At 56.5% G+C, this 10,263-nt stretch overlaps 2 protein-coding genes across 2 annotated transcripts; one reads left to right on the forward strand and one right to left on the reverse strand.

Annotated features, from left to right (window-relative positions):
- Nucleotides 1-519: 519 nt before the first annotated feature.
- VOLCADRAFT_98547 (uncharacterized protein) lies at nucleotides 520-2,755 on the reverse strand (the record flags this gene model as incomplete). The annotated part of the gene is made up of 5 exons (XM_002957428.1): nucleotides 520-1,005; nucleotides 1,246-1,325; nucleotides 1,457-1,520; nucleotides 2,190-2,259; nucleotides 2,556-2,755. The coding sequence occupies 5 exons, from the start codon at nucleotides 2,753-2,755 to the stop codon at nucleotides 520-522; spliced, it is 900 nt and encodes a 299-aa protein (XP_002957474.1).
- Nucleotides 2,756-5,073: 2,318 nt separating this feature from the next.
- VOLCADRAFT_98548 (pathogenesis-related genes transcriptional activator) lies at nucleotides 5,074-9,408 on the forward strand (the record flags this gene model as incomplete). Its single annotated transcript, XM_002957383.1, has 8 exons — nucleotides 5,074-5,241; nucleotides 5,580-6,615; nucleotides 6,765-6,971; nucleotides 7,002-7,317; nucleotides 7,686-7,869; nucleotides 8,178-8,357; nucleotides 8,784-8,907; nucleotides 9,098-9,408. 8 exons carry the CDS (start codon nucleotides 5,074-5,076, stop codon nucleotides 9,406-9,408), a joined length of 2,526 nt encoding a protein of 841 aa, XP_002957429.1.
- Nucleotides 9,409-10,263: the final 855 nt, after the last annotated feature.

The following is a 10,263-nucleotide window of genomic DNA, read 5'->3' on the forward strand; positions in this document are numbered from 1 at the left end:
CATCAAGGGCTTCGGTGTTTTTAACTCCTTCGCTCAGCAATATCTTCCTTGAACTGCATGAACTGTATGTACGTCCTGTAGCGCATCGTTTCTGCATCTAGTCTGGTACGTATAAGGCCCCGTCGCGTCATCCTTCTCCGTGTTCCAGGCGGGATTTCGCCCTGCGCTGGTTCGGCGACTAGTACCAATCTGGTGATCAATCTGGTGAAGAACACCTCAGTGGCCCGCCATCTGTCATTTTGTGGTGACTACCAATGCCAAGTTGTAATTCCAGGTTGCATACAACAAACCAGCTCATGCATAAAGGGAAGCACCAAACGTCACACGACAACTGAACAATAAAAATGTGGACAATGCAAATGATGCAAAGGAAACCCCAGCATTGCACTGCATTGCCTCAAAACATGAAATAAAGCTGGGTGAACGAGAGCGAATTATAAATTAGACACCCTGACCTGATAGAGTTTCAGGGGTTTCAACTGCTCCCACCCCCGCGGAAACTCGCGAGGGTGAGGTCCCTCAGCACACCGGCGGGGGGCAAGCGGGAGGTGGTGGATCCTCATGTGGCAAGTCAGAATGTTCGCTGGGGCCCTCCGAGGGAGCTGCGGGCGGGAAGTCCACAGGCCGCGTGCTAGAAGATGCGGAAGGCTCAATGCCGGTGGTGGGCGAGGAGGCACCTGCAGCGGGTTCACCGGCGTAAGTGCTCCTGCCCTCTGGGGCGCCACCACCGCTGTTAACCACAAGCTGCTCCGAAGCGTTGGCGGTCTCACCACCGCCGGCGGCCCCTCTGTCCGTCGTGCCCCTATCGGCACCGGTTGGGGCTGCAGCCGCCGGTGCATCCCTGGCATCAGCAGCAGCGCCCCCGCTGGCACCGTCAGCTTCTGCGGCCGACCGCCACCCGGCCAAGGAGCGAGAGCTGGCGGCCGCCTCATCCGCTGTGAGGGAGGCTGCGAGGCTGGCGGCGGCAAACTGGCGCATGAGCTTCGTGTTGGCGCCCTTCATGTCCTGATCAGGCGACAACAGGGGTAGCAGCAGTATTGAGGCCACCATTTCTACGCTGCGTGTTGGGTTTCGGACCCAGCCAGCTAGAGATATCCGCTGTCGATGCAACCGACATTTTTAGGGGCTCAGCAGCAGGGGGAACTACTAAAACGCAAATTGCATGTTTGTAAATCGAGCCTGCGAGCTATACTGCTCTATTGATATCATCGTACGCACTCCTGTCATACACGCACCCATGCGCACCTTCTTGGCCAGCCGCTGCAGCTGGTCCCACTCGAAGGCCTCCTCGCAGTAGTGGTCGCGGACTTCCATGAGCCGAAGCCCTGTGGTAACAGGGGACCATGCACAAGGCTAGGTCCGAAGGGGGTTCACAAACAGGGCTGCAGTATGGGTAATGATGCCGGCTGTGGCATGATGCGGAGCGGCTCACACGACGGGTTTGCTTCTGGCGCACCTAGTGATGTGTTTTGCCTCGTGATCAGTGCCAGCCACTCGTCGCCGTCCTTCATGGGCACATTCTGCAAGAAATGGTGCAGGTCTGTGGCGGCCTGAGAGTCATAGGCGCCCAACGCACCACGCCCGGAGCCTTCTAGCTGTGTAAGCACCACCCTGAGTGGCAGTTGCAGCAGGATGAGCAGCAACAGTAGCAGCAACAGCAGTATCAGCAGCAGTAGCATGAGCAGCAACAGCAGTAACAGCAGCAGCAGGAGCAACAGCAGGAGCAACGGCAGCAGGAGCAACAGCAGGCGCGGGGAGGTGGCACGGTGTTCATGGCTGTTGCTCCCGCAGCCCACTGCAGGCAGGGTGTTGAGCAGCAGCATGTCTGGCACGACCCACACAGAGAACATGGTCACCGAATTCCTGCTTGTTTACAACGCCAAGCGGTCTCAAGGGATGTGTGGATGTTGAATTACCTGATGCCAGTAATGTTTGCATACATTTCTGCAAGAATCCACATACCGGTCCCGATAACAATGCATTTTCCAATACTTAATGTGTCAGTGTATTTTGCCCTGAGCTACCCAATGAGTGCTCTACCACTCCGCTGGTGCTTGGCTAGGCAGGCAGCCGCACCATCTCACTGCTGACCCACCTGCGACTAGCAGTTGCGATAGCGCCTAACAACGGTACCCGACAACGGTAGCTACAGCGGTACGTTCAAGAGCATTGCCGCAAGCAAAGCTTACGGGTGGCATTGCCAACAGCCCCAATAAACAGCACAGGGACAAGTCGCCCTTATCAGCTTTTCGTCGCATCCTGCGGGCCCCAGCTTCGAAATAAACAAAGGGTGCTTGTCCCGGATCTAGCACATTGCCAACACCCCGGCGCGGCACGTAAAAGCTGTGTTGTGCCTAGCATCCCATTCATGCATTGAGCAGGTTGTTGAGGACCCGGCAGAAACCCTCATAAAAAGGCCTTCAGGAGCTGCACACTGCAGCCGAGGGGACCCGAATAGCCACTGCACTCACACAGACCGATCCACACCGACCCCCCACGTGCATTCCCGAGTTTGGCGCCCGATTGCAACCCCGGTTTTCGTTATCAGGACCCACCTCGCGGCAACGAAGGTGAAGAATGTCCGCAGGATACCGGCAGCCTTTCGTTCAGGACTCTGACCCCCGAAGCTGTCTGATGGCACGTAAACACCGCCCTTGGTGCGCACGTTCCGAAAGCACGGGCGCATCACGCGAGCGACATGGCTGTGCCTATTGTGCGCTGGTACGCCGTTCGTGCACGCCGTGCGCATTGCCATTTGTAGTTTTGTTCAGTAACCTACATTGCGGTTCTGTTAGAGCATAAAGGGGACCAGCTGTAGTTAACCCCGTTTTACACTTTAGCCTTTAAAGTTCACTAAAATTAGTTTTCGGATAGTTATCCTGAGCATATCTTGGATTTCATACTGAACAACCATAAAGATGCGGCGTAAGAACGACCGTGACATTAACTGCCCAACTCCCTTGAACCTCCAACAGCAGGTAGCTTAGCTGCAGACGTGTAGAGCTGGATGATCTTATATGCTGCAACCCTCATGTGAAAATATTCACACAGAATCAATGATCCATGTGAAGATTATTTAAATGCAACTGCCCTGTGCGTTGACATAGACCCCGGGGTCACAACCTCAACGAAATGATACCGTAAAGGACAGAACATCTCTCAAACACATCGCCGTGTCAATTCTTATGGATACAGATGCAGTTCAGATGATATTTTTTCCCGGGCATAAACAAGAGACTATGAGTGTCCAATTATGGGCATGCCAATGGAGACGTCAAGACCTCCCGTATAAGAATCCGTTGACTGGCCGGGCCTGAAGATGAGAGACCAGTAATAATATACATCTTAAGCTGGTCAGCCGCGACGACAAATGTACTTTCAGTGTCACGCAGCGCAATACTGCTGATCTGATTGGACTGTGGACACCGGTAGTAATGTTTTGGCTCGCCACGCGTGGGGGAATGGAATATTTAATTTAGAAGTTTTGCGTGTCGGCATGTCCCCTCGGTGGCGCAGGGGGCCGGTGTAGACCGTCGGCTGCAGGTCGTGCGTGTCATGAACTAAAATACCCACACTCGCGCGTGGCCGGCCCCCAAGGGGACTGGCGGCTTACCACAAGGCAATCCGTCAATGCTTTCAAGGGTATTCATGATATTGATAGTTCATGATAATAAAGCTTTGTCATCGCCGTTTGAGTTTCAGTGACCCGTTGGTCCTTCCAGTAGTCCCCCGCAAGCGAATGGATTCGGGGTCCGGGTCGAACGGGGATGGTGCGTGGCGGCAACTCACTTGATGTTTTAACTCTGTTCGATGAGAGTGGTGGTGGGTGGGGGATTTTGCAGGCAACAGTGGCGTAAGGCTTGTCTCAGGGACGAGGTCATCCGCCACTGACATCCAAACTGTTCACCTGGGAAGGTATCGCTGTTAACAACGTGCAGGGAGTTAACGTGCTCCTTGAGGCTGGTAAACCAGGAAGTAATGTATGCGACTTGTCTTTCATGACCTCGTCAACGCGCCAATCTGTTTGTGTGTGAGAGAACCATCACCAAGACCTTCGAGTCTAGGTGGGATTGCCGTTGCGTACCGTCCAGGCGGCGGAATCCTAGGCAGTCCTAGGCGAAGTGCTTATCCAAGACTGCTGCCCATATGCCCTAGAAAAGCTAGCCGCTGACTCAGCTGGGTTCTCTGCTCAGTACGCCTCAGTGCAGTAAGACCCCCAACCTGCCCCACAGACTCAAACAGACTCAGGCAGACTCAAATGTGGCTTGATACGAACTGCAGGCTATGAGCGCACGTTGCAGCGGGTCTTGCGTGGCCTTAGCAAATATGTGCCTCGGAGCTGTAAGTCCGAGGCAGAACCCAGTAGAAATTGCACAACGCTAACAGTCACCGCTGCTGTCGCACAGTCGAGGCAGGTGGATGCCTACTTAGGCAAGGCGCGGCAAGTGCCTTTCTTCGTCATCGTCGCTTCCACAGGACGGACCGATAAGCCCCTAGACAGCTTTATCACCGCTTCCCATGTTGGCGTCGAGAATGTGTGTCTATATAACGAGCCAATTGGCACGTCGTTGGGCAAGTAGTATACTCACGTAGGTCATTTATGTTACTCGCACATATTTACAAATACTGTAGAAGGATAGTGTCAGGCAAATTGTTCAACGCGAAGATATATAGTTATTGTTTCAGTGATTGAGCGGGAGCTTGCGGCAGCCGATACCTGGGCTGCCATCTAGATGTTACCTGTAATCTGACTGTGCGTTGACCGAGCCTCACGAGCTGATCTGCGCGTCCCGGACCCCGGCTGTAAACGTCCCTGAACAGGCCAAGCTACGACAATCCGTAAGTTCTACAGTAGCTCATCCAGCGCCCATCAGGCCGAATCACCTGAGCGTGCGCCTCCGGTGGTGATCGTGTCTGTGTTGTTGTGACGTTTCAGCTTCCCGTTTGTACTGCGCAGATAGCAATGTGTTCAGGTGCTATCTGCGGCCTCACTGTATTATGCACATGGAGCGATAACCTCCCAGGCTCCCTCCCTCTATTAATCCAGGAACTTGGTCACCCCTATCGGCAGCCATGTATCCCAACATTCTCGGCGAGCCCGGATGGAATCCCATATTCGACGACGAGTTCCTAGACGATGATGACGACGGTGGTGCGGAAGGACAAGAGTGGTGGAGCGATATCGAGGCCATTTGGGGCATAGGAGGGTATGATGACGACGGCGGCTACTACTCTGGACTGGTAAGTAGCGCACTGCCACTGCAGCTGCCATGGTTTTCTCTATGCATCACAGATCCACGGATCGCCTCGCCGGGCCCTACGACATAACGTAGAGTCCTGTCCTCCAGCCGTACGGCTATCGCCAATAGACTTTCGCCATCGGGGCCGTATGGGTGGTAATGTGCGGGTAGAATTTGGTCTTCTTTTACGTGGCTTGATATCGTCGTGCAAGTCGCCCGCCCCGTACGATTATAAAGCACAGAGGACTTTCGCGTCATCTGCTGACAGCTCCCCTCTTATGTAGGCTGATGAATGACCATTCTCGCCGGACGACCCTCCTCCATGGCTGCCATGTCCAGGACCCCGCGGAACGACCTAATCTGAGGCCCGTTCCGCAACCGGCTTTGCCTTTACCTCAATACCATAGCATGGCCACGTCCACCGGTACTACGGCAGATCAGGCTCGTCATCGTCCCGTGTACGGTGGGCTCGTAGCCGACGGCAGCGGCGGTGGCGGCGCCGAAATACAGCGGTGGCAGCAACAAGAGGGTCTCCAGGCCTCCTGGGCTGGTAGCGGATATGGTGCTAGTCGCACCAGGGGCGTCCTCGTACAACGGCAGTCCCCTTTGGGAAATTTCTACCCAATGCCCGCGCAGCAACTACCGGTCCAGCAGATGCCGCTGCCGCCGCTGCCCCCGCCGCCGGAGCCGGAGCCGCACCTGCAACCACCACCGTGTGGGCACTACTCATGTAGTTGTTACCAAGGCGCCCAGTTACCGTACACGCAGCACGCAATCCGAAATGTACCGTTTTACTGCGCGAGTGCGGCACCCAACCCAGTTTCCGCTGGTTGCCCAACCTGCGGCAACACCGGACATCCACACAGCCACCTCCTGCCAGCTAGTGGCACGACAAGTCAATACTACAGCATCAACAACTGCTACACCAGCGGCGATATCGAGATGAACGAATTCGCCGCTGCTGGTGCTGCTGGTGCTGCTGGTGCTGCTGGGGGTATCACAGCTGCAGGTAGTTGCTGCCAGGCGGCTGCTGAGGCTGGATCTCTCTTAGACACGGTGTACGGCAACGCCTACGGTGCCCCTGCAGCACCTCCTACATCATGTGGTCCGCTAGGGCCGCCAGTAGCGCCGCCACCACATCACCGCGGCACCCAACACTTTCAGTTATTCCAGCAGTACCAGCAGCATTATCGCCGCCATGAGCAACAATACCGCCAATACACGGCGGAACCACAACCGCAACTGCAGCGGCGAACGGACCCGCGTAGCGGAACCGTGAACGGCGGCGTCACTGAAGCGGGTCGTGGGGTCAGCGGCGCGCCTTCATTTGCGGGTACGGCACTCTACCTGGGACAGACAAACGGGTTTGGCCCCCGTGCGTGCGTGGGGATCGTGGTACCGTATTTCTCGGCTTGGAGCCCTGCCTAGGCTGGTTGCTTTGGGGCGTGCAGGCTATGCCGTATCCAGCTGCACACAGTCATCATTTCCGCCTATTCACACCACCTTCCCTGCTGAACACAACAGATAACCTGGATCACTGGGACCGAGGTCAGGAGGGGAGGGGCAACGTGGAAGCCGGTAACGCCGTCGCTGGTCTAGCAACTGCAGCCACTGCTTCCGGCGCCGCAGCCTTTGACTCATCTCTTTCCCACCCGCCTGTACCTAGCCAGCAGCACCCGCAGCCTCAGCCGCAGCCCCTAGGTTCCACGTCCTCCCTGGAGGTCGCACCAGGTGGGCCCATGCAGGTTGGGCTCCCCACAGCGCCAACCGGGGGCAGCCCTGGGATTGGGCTGGCGCCGAACGGCGAGCAGCTGCAAGCTGCGCTGCTGAAACGACTCCGAAAACTCTCTCTGAAGCGCGGCATTGCCGGCAACAAACTTATCCAACGCGTCATCAGCGGTAAGGCTCCTCGTGCACGGAGCGATGTCCGAGGAACGCTTCGCATTCGCACCAGGTCCGCCGCCATTGATAACCCGTACAGCGGAGCCGTAAATGCTAGGGTTTGCAAGATCATCCCTTCCCAGTTGGTTCGGAGGAAGCGCGACAGTGCAAGCTCCCAGTTCAAGGGTGTCAGTCGGTGAGCGACGGATCGATCTTGCCATAGAGAGGGTGTTGTGGCCGGCGCACCGTGCATGTGTTCATGAGATTCACTTAAGCCGCATCCATCGTAGCCACGCCACGCCACGCCACGCCACGCCACGCCACGCCACGCCACGCCACGCCACGCCACGCCACGCCACGCCACGCCACGCCACGCCACGCCACGCCACGCCACGCCACGCCCAAGCAGCCTGGCCCACCCGACCTACGACTATCAGGGCTTATTTACCATTTTACACATTGAGGGCTATAGCAGTGACAGCTTGTCGATAAAACAGCAGCTTGTAACGGCCTTCTGCTCTCTCCCTCTTTGGCCCCGACCCGCCACGCCCCGGTCGTTTTCAGACACCGGAACACCAACAAATGGGAAGCTCACTTGTGGGACCCCTCGGTACGGCGCGTTGGATTCCGAGGGAAGAGGGCCTGGGGCAGGCAGTTTTACTTGGGGGCGTACGACACGGAGGTTGAGGCGGCCCAGGCCTACGACAGGGCGGCCATCGTCTTCTGGGGAGTTGGTGCCATCACCAATGTGAGTTCAGGGGGAACTAGTTTCGTCGTGCGTAACTTCAAACATCATGTTTGCGGAGGCTCCAATGCCCTGAGCTGCGGGCATGTGGAGGGCGCACTTTACCAGCGGAGTGTGCACACACGTCTTTACTTACTTGCACACACAGATGAGCGCACTACACACAGGCGTTCATATTTTCCATACCATTATCGCATACATGCTGTGTTTATGCAACGACTTTGCACAATCTATTGTGATATTGCCTTACATTTCTTCATTACGCATGCATTCCCAATGACGACGCATTTGGTTCCCAGTTCCCGCTGGAGGTGTACGGCGAGGAACTGGAATCTCTGCTACAGCTGACCAAGGAAGACCTAATGAACTCGCTGCGGCGGCGGGCCTACGGCTTCAGCCGGGGCGAATCTCAGTACCGCGGCGTGACTCGGCACCGTGCGTCGGACTTGTGGGAGGCGCGGATCGGCAATATGTTCGGCAAGAACTACGTGGTGCGTGTGGGGCTGGGTGCTTGTGAGTGGTTTGCTAGCTATGTGGGGCTGGGTGCTTGAGTGGTTTGCTAGCTGTGTGGGGCTGGGTGCTTGTGAGTGGTTTGCTAGCTATGTGGGGCTGGGTGCTTGAGTGGTTTGCTAGCTATGTGGGGTGGGTGCTTGAGTGGTTTGCTAGCTTGAGTGGTTTGCTAGCTGTGTGGGGGTTGGTGATCACCGGGCGGCAAGCTGTTGAAGGATGCGTCCTTATGTGAACCGGTCCAGGCGCGGGGACCCATATTGCGTTGCCGAGAGCATCCAAATCAAAGGGTGTATGATTCCTTAGCACGTCCCAATACTCCTAAGCCCGGTTGTTGTTACCCGGGGGCGTTTCCTAACCCCATCACCCCAACCCTATCCCCCCACCCTACCCACTACGATGTGGTGCAGTACCTGGGGCTCTTCAACTTGGAGGAGGCGGCCGCCATGGCGTACGACTTCGCCGCCCTGTACCGCGATGGCCCCACTGCCCTGACCAACTTCCATCCTGAAGGCTACTTGCACGAGACCACCGGTAGGGTAGCGGTCGCAACCGGGGTGCCCAACCTACCGACAGCAGCAAACACGGGCACACGCTGGTGCACACGGATTGTCATGGGGTTTCTTTCATTGGCTTCTACATTAAATCGTACTTGGTGGCGCGGTTCGGGCTAGTGTCGGAACCTCTGTTGTTGAAATGGACCTCTGTCTCCCCCTCCTTCTAGGTGCTCTACTTCCCTTCTCCTGGCTTCCGGAGGTGGTCAAGTCGGGATTCGCCAAGTGGCCCAAGGCGGTTCTGTCGGCTGCTGGGGATCCGCGTGCGGCCCAACCGAACAATCGCAACCAGCGGCCGGCTGCCGCAACGCCGGTGGCCGGGCCCGCCACGCCGTCCCTGGGCAAGTCATCGGGCCCTTGGTGCCAGAGGCGGCCAGGAGGTCCGACGGTGGAGGCGGCGGCAGCAGCAGCGGGCGGTGACCTCAATACTCAGCGCGGCTCTGGGGAAAATGGCCCTGCCGCGGGAACATTAGAAATCTAAGTCTTCAACCCTTCATCGGTGATGCATTGGTGAGTCTAGTCGTTCAAACATACCTGGATACGTATACATACATCTGCACGTCCTGTATGTGGATTTTTAATTTGACGCCTGGAAATAGGCTTTGGTCGCGAGTGTGAGGACGCAAAAGAAATGCCTTGCCGCCCCACCAATATCCTTCAGCTTGCCAAGCTCGCATTCAGTCCGCAAGTCCGAGATAACCGTGTATGCTGTGAAGTACAAAGTGGAACCTTCAGCCCAGATCTGCTATCCGCGTCTTCGCTAGATGTTGCTTCCCGCAGCAGCTACACCAGCTGCGGTGGTGAGGTGCGTCTTTCGCCGCGGTTGGGGCTGTTGCGCCGGCGGGTTCGCCCCCTGCCACCAGCTCCGAAACGACGAGTGACTGGCCCAGTGCAGGTAGCAGCAGCAGCAGCAGCAACAGCAGCTGGTGTCAGCGGTTCGCCGTCGTCGTTGTCGTTGTCGTTGTCGTGGTGGATATGCGAGGTAGGCCGCGTGTCGTGTATGCGCCAGGTGATCTGTGCGGGCTTGATGCTTGAAATATTTTTAAGCCTGTTTTTACTTTTTAACGCTTCTAAATGACCCCCATATAAATTTCTGCTTAAAGATTGTAAATGTAAAATTCCGTCGGTTAATTTCATAACTGTTTTTATACTCTGAAGGGTGGAGTCCGACCAGGACGGTGGTGGTGGCTCGACCTGGATGGTGGACCAGCTGCAGGCGCCGGTGATGGCGAGGTAGCGATTACAAAGGGATAAACGACGTGTAATTTCTGTGCACGTGGCTTAGTTGTGAAATAGCAGGTGAAATGATGTCAATGTCGGGCAATCGCGATGGGAA

Source organism: Volvox carteri, assembly GCF_000143455.1.
Source record: "Volvox carteri f. nagariensis unplaced genomic scaffold VOLCAscaffold_73, whole genome shotgun sequence".
Taxonomy (NCBI): Eukaryota; Viridiplantae; Chlorophyta; class Chlorophyceae; order Chlamydomonadales; family Volvocaceae; genus Volvox; species Volvox carteri.